Here is an 18785-nt window from a genome sequence, read left to right as displayed (position 1 = left end):
GTGTGTGGATACTCCTGATTTCTGATATGTTGCATAGGTAACCTTCATTTTGTAATATTTCGGAAGGCTTGTACAGTTTACAAACACACAATGAGCTTCATGTATAGAATCTAATATCTGTCATCTTTCCTCACAGGTCTGGTACTATAACCCTCTCTCTCCAACATCATGCTGAGTTTCCTGCGCAGGACGCTGGGGCGACGCTCCATCCGGAAACATGCAGAGAGAGCCCGGTTACGAGAGGCCCAGCGAGCTACAACACACATCCCTGCTGCTGGAGATGCAAAGTCTATCGTCACCTGCCGCGTATCCTTGCTGGATGGAACAGATGTCAGCGTTGACCTGCCAGTAAGCTTCTAGAATTTCAATGTTTGTCCCTACTGAATACCTCTGTTTCAAATTCTGTAGCAACACTTACATGTATGTTTAGAAATTTTAATGATACACGATTTTAGCAGTCAGATGAAACTCTAGATTGTTTCTTGTAATGGTTGTCTTCACGTGTTTTTTAGCACATGTAATGTTCAGTCAAGAGTTTACATTTCATGACAAATCGTTGGCAAACAGGCATACAACATAACTAAAAATATTGGTGGCTACATGAAAGATGGAAAGTAAAAGAGGCATAGTAGTGACCATGGTGTGTCTATGTCAGTGGAGCAGTCCTTTAAGCCTATTTGAAGTGTGTTATCGTGTTGCTGATCACCTGTAATTCCATGATCCACTCCGCAGAACACACTTAATCACATGACAGCACCACATGACACGTTGGGCCCAACAAGTTAACCCAAAGCTGAATGTCTCTTTACCCTTCATTACCCTTCTTCTATTGCTTCTCTTTTCTTGTTATGCGATTTGTTATTGTCTATCAACGTTTTCTAGATAGAAACTAATATATTGTGAAAGAATTTAGTGGCATTATGTTTTGAAATGATGCCAGCCTGCATCCCCCCATGTGGATTTTTTTTCTTTTCCCTGGCTCACAGATTTAAACTTAGTTTATAGTTGAGTAGAAATTATTGCTACAGTTTGAATTGTTGCTTTGATTACTATTTTTATGGATAGAATCCCTCCAGGATTTAAAAATTTGTTCCCTCTCTCTGCATACCAGCAGAGCCTCAGACATTTGTTTCAAATAAGTTTTCTTTGTTTCCCCACCCCCCCCATATAGGTAGTTTCTGCAAATCCTTCTGCCTTATCATCTAGCACTTTCTAAGCGATAACATCCAGTTCAGTTTAGGTGAGGAGGCAACTACAAAAACACACCAGTTGGAAGGCAGTGACAACATTAACCCAACCTGGGAAGAAGTGCAGAAGAGTTGTGTTAGTAAAGGATAGTTTTTTTACAGATATTTTGGACTTTTCTCATTTAGTTTAGCTCTTATTGTCTATTTTCCTTTTGCGTCTTGAAAGTAGACACGTAAGGGAGATGCTTATAAAACAAGTTAAACACCCTTCAATTTCACAGACTATTTTTCCCTTGCCATAGTTTAACAATACATGCTGTGTTGTTCTGCTGAATATAAAATGTTGCTTCTCTGGGTTGATGAGGCTCAACAATTGACAGTCATGTTGTCAGTCAGTCATATTGAGATCCTTCAAAGGGTGCCCAGGGTGTCTGTTCAACTCAGACAGGCTAAAAAGTAGCAGACCCCCTGCTACAGTATTTTATTTTAGAGGTTCACATGGTCGTAAATTCATAGCCACAATCTGAAACTGAATAAAATTCATTCACCAGAGTAAATGATTGCAAGGCCACCCAAAGTTTTTTCTCCAAGCATTCCTCTGTCCAGCAACACTCATGTTTTTAAAATCCAGTAGACATCAGTTTATCAAACAATGCCCTTTTTTTGTTGTTGTTGTTGTTGTTTTTTATGAATGCATTTCTTCTCTCTGAATGATAGCTGTGGATGAGAGCACAAGCTAAATACCTCAATTCTCGATTGGACATACTTACTGAGTCTCTGAGAGACAGAGCTGTATGCTCACAGACAGGCAGAAAGACTGCAAACAGCCAAACAATACTGCAAGCACTATAACAAGCCCTTGGGTGCAACACACACACACACACACACACACACACACACACACAATGAGTCCTTTGTACTCCCTCTCCCTGGGTACTGTAGGGGTGCGGTATGCCTTGTCAGCTATGCCAACTAACATGGGGCCAGCCCCCCCTGAGCTGCCCAGGAGCTCACTTGGGGTGTGTGTGTGTGTGTGTGTGTGTGTGTGCTTGTGTGTGGAATAAACGTTTTGGTCATGTCACAGGTATTATATAGCACTCTCTGTTTACACCCCTGCTTCCCCTCCACTGGTAACACCTGCCTAAAGCATTGAGGGTGCTCCTGTGGATTTGTTGCTACAGTATGTACAGTTTAAGCATTTTTAATGTTCCCCACTGAATTATAATGTAAATATTCATCCTGTTTTATATTTGTCTGCTTTACTTTATATTTGTCTGCTTTATTTTAAATAATGTCTTTGAGTGGATGGGAATTATTGATACAGGGATAACCTACAGTCATTTGCAACTTGCAGAAATGATGGTGTAAAGTAGGCCAACCTGTTCAGGGTGTACCCTGCTTTTCCCCTTATCACTGGTTGGGTTGCCCAGTGCCCCATCCAACCTCTAATAGGATAAGAAGTATAGACAGTGGAAAGATATTTGCAGTTGCAGTTGGTGCAAAGCAATGGATGTAAGAGTAAAGTCAAACATACAAAACCCTTGAACAAGAGTAGAGCAGGCTGATCTTGCCAGATAATCGCAAGATGTGTTTAACCAACCTACTTCAACCCCAGTTACCCTGTCAGCCCTGTAGCTGTTCCTCATGGTGACGTTCGTCTGTATGTGTGTGTGTGCACACGCAAGGGAGCGATCTTTTAATTCTGGGCAGAGCAAAGACAGTAACTGGTACAGCCTGGCCAAAAGGGGAAACACCTTTTCAGGCTCTGAATACTTTATGTTTATATTTTTTCATATCTCTCTGTGCAAATGTATAAACCATGAGTAAGAACACATAAAAGTCTACTGAAAACAATATTTTGGAGTGGTGGGAAAATGAGGCTTAGCCATTTTCTTAACCGTGGGAAATTCTGTAGAACTATGGTAAGCTTTAAATACCTAAAATGTCTGTTCATTTTAGAGCTGTGGCAGCAAAAAGTTGTTTTGCAACAATCAATGTGATAGTAAACCAATTATCTCTAGTTTCTGGACTTTGCAACTTGGTCTCTTCATCATGTCCCCATGTGAGAGTTTTTGACCCAAATGCCTATGTCCTATGCTTGTTTGTGTGTTTCCATTTTTAGAAAAAAGCCAAAGGTGAGGAGCTGTTTGACCAGATTATGTACCACCTGGATATTGTTGAGAAAGACTATTTTGGACTGCGCTTCATGGACTCAGCACAAGTGCCAGTAAGATTTAACTTTTACACTTGTGTGTACTTGGTACGTTTCTTTTTTGTCTTTATTTTATATGCTAAAGTAATTTAGAAAAATATTGTTATTTGACATTTGATTTCTGCAATTAATGATTATTGAAAATATAAAAAAATGAAAACCACGTACAGTATTCTAAAAGAATATCTACTGTAGTAAAATTACCTGTGTGACATTAGTATTTTAGTAGTAAGTGTTTCAGGCAGGTCTCAGCCAGACTTTTGATTTCAGTTTAAATTACCCATTTTAGGGGAAGATTGGGACTTTACCTTTCCAGAAAAGGCTAAAGTAATTGGTTATGGGACTCTTGTTATCTCAGGGAGTCAGACTGCACTGAGACAAACAAGTCACTGATCTGCCAGTGACCCTGTTCCTTCACACTGATACTGTGTGAAGGCCATGGAAGATGGGAGGAAAGATGAAGCAGCAGGGAGGGACACAGAGTTGAAGTGTGGGTGGAGGTAGAGTTAAACGTGTCAGAGTGAATAGAAGTTGAGTGAAAGCAAGTGAGAGAGGAAGGTCTGTAATAAGGAATGTGGGGGAGAGGAGTGCAGCAAGTTCCTCTGTTATCTCTCTCTCTCTCGCTCCCCCTCCCCTTCTCTTTCCAACTTAAACATACAGAGACCACTACCACTGCGTCTCCTTAACAATCATGCTTCATACATCATTAAGCTTAAAGAATTACAGCACAGAACACATCTCTGTTTCTTTGAGTGAGTTTGTGTCTGCATGCCTGTAAGGACATCCTAGAATTAATTTACCATTAAATGTTGGTTTTTGAAAATTACTTTACATCCACATATAAATATTTTATGTGTTGAAAAGTTATGCATTCATGTGTGAAAGCAGTGTTACTGTTGTTGGCTTTGTTTATACTAAACTCATTTAAGATGGTGTTCCTTTTTAATAATCACTGTTATGTTGTTTCAGCATTGGCTTGATGTTACAAAAAGTATCAAAAAGCAAGTGAAAAGTAAGTATGAGATAAAGCCTTTTTCAATTCATTTTCCCACTCCCATATAGGTACAATTATAGCATATACACTGTCCTCCAAAAGTATTGGAAGGCAGGGCAACTGTATAAGTTTTTGTTGTACATTGAAGACATTATCATATTTTAGGATAAAGAAAATCCAGAACTTCATCTTTCATTTGATTGTGTTAAGACACAGTGAAGGTAGTGTCATGACTTGTGCTTGCACAGAAGCTTCTGGAACAGGCTCACTGATCACTATTGATGAAATTACTCAGGGTGGTAACAGCAGAATGAATTCGGGTAAATTTTGTCTGCAAATTTTAAACGAAATACGACAAACTATTTGGGAGAAGCTTCATCATGCAGCAAGACAATGATACAAAACACACTGCCAACCCAACAAAACTTCATCAGAGAAAAACCGAAAGGGTTTAGACTAGCAGAGTCAATAACTAGACCTTAAACCAACTGAACATCTTCACGTGCTGAAATGGAGATTAATGGGAGACTGCCTGCAAAACAAACAACTGTAGTAGGCTGCAGTATAATCCTGGGAAAGCACATCAAAAGTAGAAACCAACAATTTGGTGATAACAGCGAGTTATAGGCATGACGCTGTTGATAGAAACACAGTACACAAATGATAATAGTATAATAGCAGTATAAACTGCAATATTTCATGTGTGTATCAAGGTCTAAATACCATTAAATGAAAGATAAAATATTTACCTTTCAACTGGTATCCATTTTTTAATTTTAAACCCAAATGTTTCCAATGTACAGCAGTTATTAGTTGCATGATTATTTCAAAAACAAATTTGAGGTGTTATACAAATGTTGACTGTGCTTTACAGCCACTTTGCAGTTAACTGATTAATTCTTTTTTTTTTTTGCGTATATCAAATCACTATGAATGTGTTTTTACAGCAAATGTGATGCATCTTGCCTTTAATGTGTACGTTATAATTGTTAAGGCTACAATTTTAAGCGAACTGCATTTTGATCCATCCTTTAGTTGGCCCACCATATTGTCTTCACATGAGAGTGAAGTTCTACTCTTCAGAACCAAACAACCTGCATGAGGAGCTTACAAGGTGACTTAAAGCATGCACATTCATTATTTGATTACTTACTAATAAGTTCCATAAAGTTTTGTAAAGTGTTTTAATAGGTGTTTTGCTAGGAGTGATTTTCTAGACAATTGGGGTTTTTTTAGCATGTGGAAGCTTATGCAAATAAAGTGTTTGCTCTTTTTAATTTTTTTTTATTATTTGGCTATATTAAAAAATGCCTAGTCAGATACTAAGTAACATCGGACAGCTGCAGGTTTAATTTACCTCATCAATTGAATAGCTACTACATAAACATATGATTTTTAATAATCCGGGAATAAAACATTGATTGGCATCAGTGTTCCGTGTTACCAGACTGACATCAATAGTTGTTTTTGTATCATACTTCATAAAAGTGACAAGTATTGATAATAATAAAGTCATATTCTATTGTCATATTGTTTTGAGCGGTAAACTTGAAGCTATTTTGTTCTCTTTTTCTTTCAGATACCTATTTGTGTTACAGTTAAAGCAAGACATCCTCAGTGGCAAGTATGTAACAGCTTTTATTTTACCTGTTATCCTCAATAAAGTACTGTACACAGGAAGAACTTTTATTAACACTATAGTATTAATAACTTTCAATATTTTCTATATATATTTCTACATATGTTGTTTATGTTCTATTGTAAATAAAAAATGGGTTGGTTAGATTTGCAAATCACTGCATTCTGTTTTTATTTACACTTTACATCCCAACTTTTTTGAATTTTGGATATGTATCTAATTGTAGATATGTCATTTGTTGAATAAGCAATTTGTAAAACCAAAGTAGCGCTCCTGTTTTGTTGGTTAACATTTTGTTTCACTCAAGATTGTAATTTCGTGGCCAACAATATGCTCGTTCTCTTCATGAGTTTGTGTTTTTTTTTTTTTAATAGTTAGGACAATGTTACTTTAAAAGGCTTACAGGATTACATGTTGGTGAACAGAATGGAATTATTGACAATAATCAGTAAGACTGGGAATGTGTTAGTTTTTACTATAAAGCAGATTAACTTTTTTCTATTTGTAAAGCCTGGCTGAATACTAATAGAAGGTGCTAAAGAACAGTGGGCTTCAGTGAAGACCATAGGGAAGTTTAGTGGCCTCTGGCAGTGTTAAGTTTATTAATTTTGCTCTGTCTGTATTTTCAGGCTAGAATGTCCTTTTGACACAGCAGTGGAGCTGGCTGCCTTCTCACTACAGGGTAAGAACCACAGGTATTTGGGAATGTATCCCACTCTGCTTTGGTAGTTGGAATCCCATCTTTACCACTGTAACAATTCAAGGTGTGAACAAGGTGTCTATGTTTGCTGCTGCAGCGTTGTCTTAAAATGAAATTAACTTTTGTTGTCTAATCATTTAAAACAAATAAGCATTTACACTTAAATGGTTTAGGAGTGAAAGTGTGGCCATTGTTGGCAAAAAGACGTCTTTTTAAGTTTGTGTTCTGCTTTAGAAATAATTGGGATTAATAGTTTGTATAGTTTGTCTCCATTACTGGCATATTTTGTTGCCCACATAGTTGGTGTCGGTAATTTTCTGACATTTCTTTTAACTAACAACAAACCAAACACAAGTAGAGGAGATTCAGTGTCAGTCGCAGCATTTGTATGGTGATCCATTTCCTGTTGTCCATTTCAGAAATAGTGATGTTTCCACAGCTACAGGCAATGCCATTGAATATGCACTAGGGAAGCTGTCCATTTTGTCAAAAGTTGAAAAGCGAAGAGCCCATACTTTTTAAACCACACATATGTATGTGTATGTACATGTACATGATGTATTTAATAGTGTTACATGCATCATTTACCTGCAAGTGCAATATAAATACATCTGCTTCAGAGAGGAAACACAGAGTCGGTTGAGATGTTTACAGAATGAGGTTTGCGTACACAAATCCTTGGAAACACACACGCACTTATATATTCACTGTGGGGTAAATGCCAGCTCATTAGTGCTCCATCCTTTTCAGAGGCCCCCTAATCCTGCACCCTTTCTGTCTTTTCTCTTTCCCTCAGTTTTGTTTTCTCCCTTCATTTTTCTTTTCTCTGAATTATGATGTTATTCCACTGACATTTACTAAAATGGGATATCCTCTATATCCTAAGGCTTTGCTCACAACAAGACGAGCTAAACAGTGAAGACTTATTATCTTATCTATCCCAAATACTGGAAGATGTAATTAGAACCAAGACTTTTTAGTCTGTCTTGTTTTTCCAAACCACAGCACTGCAGATAAGATTTGTCAGGATTTCAGAACACTATTCTCACTTTTAACTAGTGAAAATTGGCTTTTTTTTCCTTGCAAAATCTGTGACCAGAGAGAGACTCTAACTATCAGTTCATGAGCTGACATGACACAATAATTTATGTGCTGTGTCATGGATGGAAGGTTTGTTTGTTGTTTGGTCCATTAAGGCTCCTATTACCTATGTATCACCATAATATTGGGCAGTCTTCCACTTGTCTTCTTCCAGATATTAAAAGTCTTAGTAGGTGCTTAAATATTTGAAAAATGCCGTTAATCTACCTTACCTATGTTCCTCAAAATGTGGACTTATAGGTTTGTGTGCTTGTGTATCTTTTAGCTGAGATGGGTGATTGTGACCCATTAGAACACAGTCTGGATCTGGTGTCAGAATTTCGCTTTATCCCCAATCAGACAGAAGATGTGGAGCTGGCAATATATAATGCATGGAAGGACTGCAGGTAAGCACTGTAAATGTAAGCAGTTAGTTAAACTTATTAAAGTTTAAATACTATGTGAGGAGGCACGTATTAAATAAACCCACCACATCTCAGGAAATCAAATGGATCTTTTGTGCTCTGTATCTTGTATGGGCTTAGGCTGAGACATTTACCAGCAGCCTTACACAGATATGCTTCTTTTTTTTTTTTCTTCTTGGCTTGGAACTGCAGTTATGTTCTTGTTGATAAATGTCTCTTTTAAGTAAGTTTACTGTCTTTTATCCCTATCCCTGCTTCAGAGGTCAAACACCAGCCCAAGCTGAGATCAACTACCTTAATAAGGCCAAGTGGCTAGAAATGTATGGGGTGGACATGCACATGGTCAAGGTAAATGGCACACTTCTTACGAGCATGTACAATCTAGCCTCAAGTTATAGTCTCAGCTTCATGTACATGGAGTAGCTCACCTGTAGTAAAGCAAGAATTTAAGACAGGAAATGTCCTTAATGAGCATCAGGAAGTGGAAGGAATATGTTAAGGTCCATAAATATGCAATAGATTCATAATGGTTCTTTCATTCTTCTTCACCAATTATATCTGCCCTGCAGGCAAGAGACGGAAATGAGTACAGTCTGGGTTTGACACCTACTGGTGTTCTGGTATTTGAGGGACAAACCAAGATTGGGCTTTTCTTTTGGTATGTATGGCTATAACTGTATTTATTACCATTTTTTACAGGTACATAATTGAATTTTCATCACTCTTTTGTTTGTACATTTTTGCTGACATACCCTGTTTTTATTTTAGGCCCAAGATTACGTGTCTGGATTTTAAGAAGAGCAGGCTGACACTTGTGGTAGTGGAGGATGATGAACAGGTGAACTTAAGCATCCACACTCAAATAATTGCCATATGTTGGAATGTTGAAAATGCAGAGCAATGCTCCCTATGTACATTATCTAATAATTACAATGATACACATTTTCAATACTGTTGCAGAAATGACCATAAAGACTAATTGCACAATGGAGTACATTACTTATACATTTCAGTGAATTGCAGATTTGTTGTTGTTGATGGGGCAGTGAGCTGTGATTTAGTGATCAGAGGCTATATGAAAAAGGAGCAGAGTCTGTTTATGTCTTTCCTGGAGGTCCTTGAGTGAAGTTATAAAGAAGCCTGCCTCCTCTGGTATTTCTGGAATGTACCATTCTCCTGGGCACACACAAAGTGCAGATAACAACTACTGGCCACTGTAACCTTTGCAACTCTTAAACTTAAATTTAGCTTTTTTCCTGACTCTCCCAAGTCTGTCCTAAACTGTTACGCACTGTATGTAGTCTTGATTGTCATGTCTGTCACAAACACAGTAGGAGAATCAGAGATACACATATGGCACATATTCTGAGGGGAAATTGTCACTGCTTTATGAAACAATAGTTTCTTCTCTTGTTTCTTCTCTTGTAGTTACTTCTGTCTATCTGTTCTTATTTCTGCAGGTAGTATTATTAATATTGCACTTGCATAGCCTCTGCATGTAATTGATTCCTAAGTAAAAATCAAACAATAACTGTGCTTCCATAATGTTACAGATTGTGTGATTGTGTGCATTTTTGCCTTGAGGAAGCAATGCTTGTTGAATTTAACAGACTTTATATGCAAATTTTTGTTCTCTTTTAAACACACAGCTTGTTCCGGTGAATGAGAATTGTTGAGCTCAAGTTTTCCTAGCTTCTTGTTCTGTATCTCTAAAGCAATGCAATTATTTTTAAAAGAATCTGAATAAATTAGAGGCTGTGCATTAACAAATACTACCATGGTTTTTTGGTAGGGTATTCTGTATGTATCTTGGTTTGTCTATGTCAATGAAGATTTACAGTAAATCCTGTTTTTTTTTTTTGTGTGAAATAAGTTCAGTTGAAATCAGTGAAAATGAGGCGGGGAAAGAGAATTTTACCTCCAGTGCAATGTTTTGTAACTGTTGTCAATTTGTCTTTAATTCATACCACAATGACAAATTAATGAGGCACCCTGTGAACAATGTAGTGCAGCCATTCAATCTTCACATATAAGATTCTTTCTGCAAGAGCTAGCTTTGTTTTAATGAAAATATGTGTTAACTTTGAGTATAACAGGTTAAATTGAACACAGTGCAAAAATGTGTGCACTTTGCCCATGTTTACAAGATAACCACAAGTTATTTTTTAAAATCCTTAGTGTAATGTTAGGAAGCCTCTTCTTTGTGACATTCCAATCTAAATTTATACTAATGTTTTACAGGGTAAAGAGCAGGAGCACACTTTTGTTTTCAGGATGGACCATCCCAAGGCCTGTAAGCATCTCTGGAAGTGTGCTGTGGAACACCATGCTTTCTTTAGACTGAGAGGGCCAGTACACAAGAACTCGGCACGCTCTGGTTTCATACGCATGGGATCACGTTTCAGATACAGGTAACAGATGACTTTCCGCAAACTTTTATTGTAAAACATAATTTCACTGTAAAAAAGTATTAACATTAACTATTATTAAATCTCATCTAAATTGAGTAAAATTATGAAATGTAGTTATATAATTGCTCAAGTATTCTGCCCAAATGCATTGTGTAAACTTTCTTCTTGTGAATGTGAAACTGCTAATGAGATAAATGCTGAACATTTAGTGAGCGATGTTTTATACTGGACCAACAGGTAATCCTGTTATGATCTACAGAATAATTCCCCTGTACACACAAAAACCCCATAAGTACACGCACAGATACTTTTAATAGTACAAGACAGGCACTCAGTGTCAACATACTACGGTAGCCGGCTAGTTACCCTCTCTGTGTGTTTTAAACATTACCCATTTGGACAAGCATTGGCAAGTAATGTTGGTTTAACACAGAGGTTACAGGGTTTGTTGTTAATAGAAGGTTATCGCCCGGATGGGTCCACAGTTCAGCAGGGGTCATCTCTGTCCCATTTGTATTTGTTGACAGTTGGATCTGTCAAAGAAATAAAGAAATGTTCAAGGTTACTATTACAGTGTATATACACCATTACAGTATGAATTAGGCTTTTGTCTATATATTTGTATATTCCTGTAATCAGTGGAAAGACAGAGTATCAGACAACGAAGGCCAACAAAGCAAGACGGTCAGCCTCTTTTGAGAGAAGGCCCAGTCGACGTTATTCAAGGAGAACAATGCAAATGAGAGGTGAGAACAGCACTCACAGTAACATACCTACATATCACCGATGGATGATTATATCACATCACAAAAATGCACATGTATATGTAAGACCTTTTATATATTTAATTAAACGAGTCTTTTTCTGTTGACCAATGTAAAGCAAATACTACTATATTTGCTTTGATTCAGAATGCAATAATCAAGCATTTCTGCATTTTTCAATCATTAACTTAAAAACCTAAAGCGCCCGTCACAATAAACACAAAGAACATAAACAATATATCAGACAATGAAACTGATACATTTTAGCATTTCATGGAAATATTAGTTAATTTTGAATTTGATGGCAGCATTACATATTAAAAATGTTGGGACAAGGTGATGTTTACCATTGTGTAGCATCCCCACTTCTTTTAACAACTGTCTGTAAACATCTGGGAAGTGAGGAGAGCAGCTGCTGTTTAGTTTAGGAGAGGAATGTTGTCCCATTCTTTTCTCATGCAGGATTCTAGCTGCTCAACAGTCCTGGGCTTTTGTTGCTGGATATTTTGTTTTATGATGCACCAAATGTTTTCTATTGGTGAAAGCTCTGGACTGCAGTCAGGCCAGTTCAGCACCCAGACTCTTCTCCTGTGAAGTCATGCTGGTGTGATGGATGCAGTATGTGGTTTAGCATTGTCTTGCTGAAATATGCGAGGCCTAAAGAGACATTGTCTGGATGGAAGCTTATGATGCTCTGAAACCTCTATGTACTTTTCAGCATTAATGGTTCCTTTCCAGATGTGTAGGCACTAATGCACCCCCATACCATCAGAGATGCAGGCTTTTGAACTGTCTGCTGATGACAAGCTGGATGGTGCCTCTCCTTTTTAGTCCGCAGGACACGGCATCCATGGTTTCCAAAATTTTCAAATTTTGATTTATTTGCAGCATTTGTGGATCGTGTTCACATATGGCTTCTTCTTTGCATGATACAGCTTTAACTTACATTTGTGGATTGCACAGTGAACTGTGTTCACAGACAGTGATTTCTGAGACAATGCAGTGATGTTCAGTAGAGAATCAGGCATGTTTTTAATGCAGTGCTGCCTGCGGGCCCAAAGATCACATGCATCCAGTTTTGACCTTTTGCCTTGTCCCTTGTGCACAGATTCCTCCTGATTCTCTGAAACGTTTGATGATATTATATATTGTAGATGGTGGGATCTTCAAAGTCTTAGCTATTTTATGTTAAGGAACATTTTTTTGAATTTGTTCCACAATTTCTTGGTGTAGTTTGTCACAGATTGGTGAACCTCTGCCCATCTTTACATGTTACTGACCTGTTGCCAATTAACCTAATTAGTTATCAAACGCTCCTCCATTAGCTCTTTTTATTTGCAGCAATTACTTTCAGCCTTTTGTTGCCCCTGTTCCAACTTTGAGATGTTTGCATGAAATGGTAAAATGTTTAAAATTCAACATCTGATAGGTTGTTTCTGTTTCATTGTGAATAAAATATGGATTTTTACGTTGCACAACAGATATCTATCATATAACACACAACTCTTATGTTATTTTCTTTTTGTATTTTTTTTACAGGACCACTCAACCCACAAGAGTAAGTGCATTAATGATTAAACTGTGACTGTGCAATTGCCTGTTTGATTTAATGTCACATGTACCTCTTATTTAACTTTAATTAAAGGTTTAAATAATTTGTGTGGAAATTTTAAATGATTGTATAATTGTTGCAGCACTGCTTCTGTGTCATTACATAGATATATTTCATACATTATGTTATGTTTAAAGAAGAGTTGCATTGGTTTTCTATCATAAATGTTTCGTGCTGTTGTTTCTAGCATTTCTATCTCTCTCACTCACAAACACACTTTTTTTCATTCACATTTTCTTAAACAAGCATGGCCGTTTGCAAATTGGGTCATGAACACTGTTGGGTCGTAAAGTGTTACTGTAATAATATTTTTATAATATATTTATATTACATTTGGCAGTAGTAGCAAGAAAAGTTAGAAATAAAATTTCAGTAATAATATAACCGGTTCTCGGTCCAAAAACAACTTATAAAGTTACTTTTGTTGTCACCGCGGCAAAGGTTGACAAGACAAGAGTTGAAAATCACAAGAATCTTTTGTATTGTGTTATGCTCTTTGTTGTTCAAAAATTTCAATGACTTTTTTATTTTTATTTTTTTTTTGTACAGAGTTCATTCCTCAGGCAATGGTGTAAGCTCCGGCAAGGTGAGGCAAAAAACTACTGTAATTGTTTTGTAATCAGACGGGGAAACAAAGCAGAGCAGTGTAACAGACAGATGAAGGGTTTGAACATATTCATTCTTTGACTGGAAACAGCTAATGGAAAGCAGCTAACACTGTTTTTATAGAGCGTAGAGTATAAATTGCTTAATGATACAAAGTTTTTAACGGTGTATTTTAGTTTTCTTCTTTTCTTTGTTCTGTCTTTTCACTACCTTCCAGTCTCATCCTTCTTTATTCCTTTAATCTGTCCCTTGACCATTGCTACATTAAAATGCTCTGTCACATAGTTCCTGTGTTTCTCTCCCCACTTCAGGTTCCTTTAAGTCGAGGTCCCTGGTCAGGTGTGCCTGTTGTCAGCGCAGTAGCCACTTCTGCCTGTGGGCCGATGGAAATTGAGGCTCTGCCAAGGAGTCCTGGAGGTGAAAAAAGGAGGTTAGTATCTTGATAATTTGAGTTTTCTACATGGTTCTTTTGAACTTAGTTTTTCATTTTCATAAAGTGTTCACTTTTCACACAATTTTTCCTCAAATACACTGTAGCCACACTGTACACTGGTTTGGTTCATTTCATTTGCCAGCTGCAGTTTACAAATGCTTTGTGCTCTCTAATGAGCAAAACAAAAACAGGTTAAGAAAGGTTGGAGCTGCCAAGCTGAGCCTGTTGGTTGCTGAAAGAAGTGGTTGGACAGCTAGGTGTGTTTTTCATGGTCTAATGCAATAAGAGTAGCTTAACATGGCTTATCACCTGACCGTGACTTGTCACTGGGGAAATAAAGTAGTGAGCCAGCGTGAGTATATGTGTGTTCATTCTTCTTCTGTCTGCATTTCTCTTCCATGTTTGGCTGTGTTATTTCTCTGTTTTGAACTTCTCATTCTGCTTTGCAAGTAAGCGTCAATAGCAGGAACAATCAGTAGGCATTAGAATACTGAAGCTGCAAATAGAATGTGAAAGCTATCTACTACTTTCAGTTGTCATTGAGAAACTGTTCAAGAACTTTGCTCACTCCTATTACTTCCCTGTTAATACAACATATACTTTTTTGGTTGTATGTATTTATTTGATATTTTTATGTTATTTAATTTATTTTTTTATTTATTTTTTTTCTGTTTTTTGTTTCCAGTAGGCTGCTATAACAAAGTAATTTCCTGCAAAGGATAAAGTAGTATTGTTCTTTTTTATCTTCTTTTATACCTGATTTTTCTCTCTTGTCATTCCTCAGTAGCCTTAGTCAAACTTGCAGCCTCTGAGCAGTGTATAAAAGCACCATGTGTACATTTTTGCTGGTTGTGTAGCACAGATCTATTATTTGTTGATGCATGTTCATGTGATATGTAAATCGTCTTTGTGAGTGAGCATGAGTGAACATATGCATACAAACAAGTGTGCAGTTGCCTTTGCTATAAACCTATAATGTTCCCTTGTGTGTTCCAGTATTAACATGTACTGAGGACAATTTGGTCTTGTTTGGAGGCAGGCCAGGTAGGTACAATCAAGCTCCAAACCTTGCCATCGCTCTGGCTTTAACCAATTGATCGCTATGCAGTTGTGGGCTTTATGATTTTGGCTTTGGAAGAGGGCTCTCTTGCAATGGGATTGTATCCTATGTTTTTCTTATCTGTTGACTTTTGATCAGCATGACATGCCAACCTAATCAGTGGAGACAATTATTATTATGATTATGGATTCTATGCAAGGTTTGACATCTTCAGTCAGAGATGTGATGATTTCAGCTTTAGATCTGTTCTGTTCAAGACTTTGGTGCAAGTAGTGTGTAGGTGTCTTTCCTGCAGCCATCCACTTGCTCCTTTTTTAAGCACTTAGTCTTCTAAACTGGTTTGTAAGATATTATACTGTATTTGCAGATGAGTGAGACTTTGTTTGCCAGTCAGTTTATGGCCAATTTCTAATGATATTATGGCCTCACCAAAGAAAATGTTAGTTTTTTAGCAAGAAAGCATTACTCCTGTATTTCCTTACAAGGAACAAACCTTTGTAAACCCTGAGCTGATCCATTTTCTACTAAAGTACATTTCTGGTCAGCTGTAATAAGAGGATTGCCGATTGACGATCTTTCATGCTAATTATGCTGTAGTCTCCTCTCTTAGACTTGTGCTCAGTAAAAAAAAATTCCAAAAGGCTGACAGTCTGTAAATTCCGCATTCCCTTTTAAGCACAAGGTCTTTTCTTAGTGTTGTAATATTAGTTTATCAGTCCAGTTTACGAGAAGACATAAAATTTCCACTGTTGTGTGATTGCAATCCAGTGTTCTTGAGACAGCACTATCGAGCTTGTCCATCATAACTGCCTTAATAACTAGTACTAATTATTGTGTTTTTACTTTTAGAACAAATTACCTCTGAAAATATAATCGGTGCCATCAAAGCCATAGAGACATTTTTACCACTGACTGCCAGCTTTATCAGTATCATTAGTCTTTACCTGGTGTGCTTCCCCTTTGTCATTTTTATGCCTTTCTCTCTAAGCAGTCTCTCTGTTGATTTTGCATGAAGTCTTGTAAACCTGAGATATTTTCCCCATAACATAACTCCTCTCTTTGTTTCTATACCTGGCATTTTCCAGCTTTACCAAGCACAAATTACAAAAATATGACATGCCTTCATCATTGACTCTATATGGTTTAAATTGTGCATATACATAAAATGTAACAAATTGTTTCAGAGAAATAGCCAAATACGAAATGATAATGGGATGTTTAATGTACTAGTGTAGTCCCTATAAAAACTACACAAAATACATAATTGGATAACTATTCACCGTTACAAGTCAGTATTTAGAAGTACCTTTGACAAGACCATTGAGCCTGTGTGGATAGGCCTCAGTTGGGTTTACACACTTGCACTCCAGGCATTTTTATGATTATAGCAGTGTTTGGTTTATGCAAAACTTAGCATCTAGTTTGATGGACATCTTACAACTTACAGTTGGTTTCATCAGACCATAGAACCTTCTTTCAGTTAACTTCAGATTCTCTTATAAACCTTATGGAAACTCTAATTGAGATATACTATAAAAATATAATATTACAATTGTTTTCTTTTTTCCACTATGCAATGAAGCTTTAACTGGTGAAGAGTCTGGGCAATATTTATTTACACGGTTTGCCCCCGACTCAGTAAGGTTCTGAATGTTGATTGAGCTCTTCATGCTCATAATTACAGGTCATCCAGAAACAGTGAACGCAACAACTGTGTGCGCAGCTCAGGAATGTGACAAAGTTTTTGACCATTCTGCATCCTCCATGAGCCCTGCATACTTGATCACTTATGGGTCTTCACAGGTTAAACACATCGGTTTAAATTGCAGCATCACTTACAGTATGTTAAATATTCTGTTACCGTACACCAACAGACAAGCTGATGGGTGATAGGTGGAAAAGTCTGCACTGGAGATAGATATTAAAAGAGAAATGCTTATGTTAAATCTCTTTTAAAAACATGCCCAGGTTTGCTCACATTTTGTAAGTATGATTAAAAACCTGCTGTTGTTTAAAAGTGTAAGTAGCTAGGGAAATACAGTAAATAACCAAAACTGTTTGGTAATGCTGTTTGATATGATGATCTGAAACATCTAGATGTGTGCAGCAACATCTTGAACATTCATAATTGGGAAATTTGTATTAAACCTCAGAAATTCTACTGGAACATATTTTGTTTGATTGGGGTTTATTTTTTATGTTTTTATTTTTATCTTTTCTGTGTGTTAATATGCTTTATGGCTGTCTTCTTTCACCTTGTGTAAGCACTCATTTAATGTATTCTCTTTGTTGCGGTTTCTATTCCTGTGTCCTTCCTTTCAGTAAGTTACACCTCTTCTCTCTAACATTATCCTTATTGAAAGAAGTGACGGTAAATGCTTTTTGAACTCATGGAAATAAATTGTCAAAGACCATTAAGTTAGTCATAGTTTTACAGTGCCAGTGGGAAAATGTATTTACCACTCCCAGTAGATCTGACATAATGAATATAACCTAGCTCAGGGCCTTTAGCACTGGCTACAGTATGTACAGATTAGATGTTTGAGACAATGGAGGAGGTGAGAGTAGGGTGGAGAGTTGCCGGGATGTAAAATCCTAATTATTGTTCCTGGGGATAAATGAAAGGGCAGAGATTGTGTGTGATGGTGCGTTCCTAGTCGAAAATTTCAACTGTACTTTTGAGCAACTCTTAACATTAAATTCCAGTGTGCCTGCTTGTTTGTCAGCAGAGCGAAAGCTTTAGTAATACAGGGTTATTGGCTCTTCTCAAATATTTGCGTCTCAAAGTGGTCATACACATGGTCCTGTCCAGCTTGTGTCTGTGGATATTGCTACATTGTTTTTATGCACAAAATACAGCATGGTGCATTGTTCTAAACTGGTGTTGTTAAACTGGCTAGAACTGGTATTATTTTGATAACTTGACTGACCAACTGGAAGGCCGTCAACTCAGGTAGGACATCATTCTGACCTCCGACTTCCATCTTCAGAGGTAAATGGAACGCACCTTCAGGCCGCCTCTTCTGTTGAGAGAAGGATTCTCCTCGTGAACATATATTCCTTAGCGTGTGCCTCTGTCATACAATTTTATTAGTTTTCTCTATCTTCCTGCTTCAGACTGTCTCCTGCTCTTCCTTCCTTATTCTGTACTTCTTTATTACTGTGTGAAATGAGCTGTTTTTCACCAACTTTCTCTCCCCGTCTTCTGTTTTTTATTTTTTGTTTTTTTTGCATACAAGCACATCTTCTATTTTTCATGCTGTTAATACCTTCCTTCCCCTCCCATCTTGCTTTTGGTTTACCTCCACTCTCTCATACTTACTCCTCTTTTCTTAATTTCCCCCTCCTGTTTGGCCCGTAATTTTTTTTGTCCAACCTGCTCTTCTCAGATGTCCTCTTCCCTTCATCCTCCCTGCTTATGTCTCATCAAACTCCCACAAAAACTTGGACAGACCCAACAACTTCCAACAGTCTTGCCGTCTGTACTGACATGAATTGGACAGCTCACTTATTAATGGGAATGGCACTGACCCGTCCATCAAATAAACTTCTGATATTTTTATGTAGTGACTGTACAACATGGAGGAACACACTTGTTGTGAATGTACATATGTCTTATTAGTTGAAACATTCTTCAACACAACCAAAGTGTCATTTATCAG

At 37.2% G+C, this 18785-nt stretch overlaps 1 protein-coding gene across 4 annotated transcripts in view; it reads left to right on the top strand.

The window, feature by feature from the left end:
- The window catches only part of epb41l5 (erythrocyte membrane protein band 4.1 like 5), a 29542-nt gene that overhangs the window by 1165 nt on the left and 9592 nt on the right, over positions 1–18785 (top strand). For 3 of the 4 annotated variants that reach the window (XM_067515947.1, XM_067515948.1, XM_067515946.1), the window contains exons 2-16: positions 137–348; positions 3310–3414; positions 4369–4411; positions 5429–5507; positions 5973–6017; positions 6662–6714; positions 8099–8219; positions 8498–8585; positions 8807–8895; positions 9006–9075; positions 10479–10648; positions 11288–11394; positions 12952–12970; positions 13574–13610; positions 13942–14060. In XM_067515947.1, the coding sequence (XP_067372048.1) occupies positions 169–348; positions 3310–3414; positions 4369–4411; positions 5429–5507; positions 5973–6017; positions 6662–6714; positions 8099–8219; positions 8498–8585; positions 8807–8895; positions 9006–9075; positions 10479–10648; positions 11288–11394; positions 12952–12970; positions 13574–13610; positions 13942–14060 (1325 nt within the window). In that variant the 5' untranslated portion in view covers positions 137–168. Of the gene's footprint in view, positions 1–136; positions 349–3309; positions 3415–3890; positions 4152–4368; positions 4412–5428; positions 5508–5972; positions 6018–6661; positions 6715–8098; positions 8220–8497; positions 8586–8806; positions 8896–9005; positions 9076–10478; positions 10649–11287; positions 11395–12951; positions 12971–13573; positions 13611–13941; positions 14061–18785 lie in introns of those variants that run through there. The other variant, XM_067515949.1, reaches the window with a different exon arrangement.

The sequence above is a fragment of the Channa argus genome, chromosome 9 (genome assembly GCF_033026475.1).
Source record: "Channa argus isolate prfri chromosome 9, Channa argus male v1.0, whole genome shotgun sequence".
Taxonomy (NCBI): Eukaryota; Metazoa; Chordata; class Actinopteri; order Anabantiformes; family Channidae; genus Channa; species Channa argus.
This window is presented reverse-complemented; position numbering and strand designations above follow the sequence as displayed.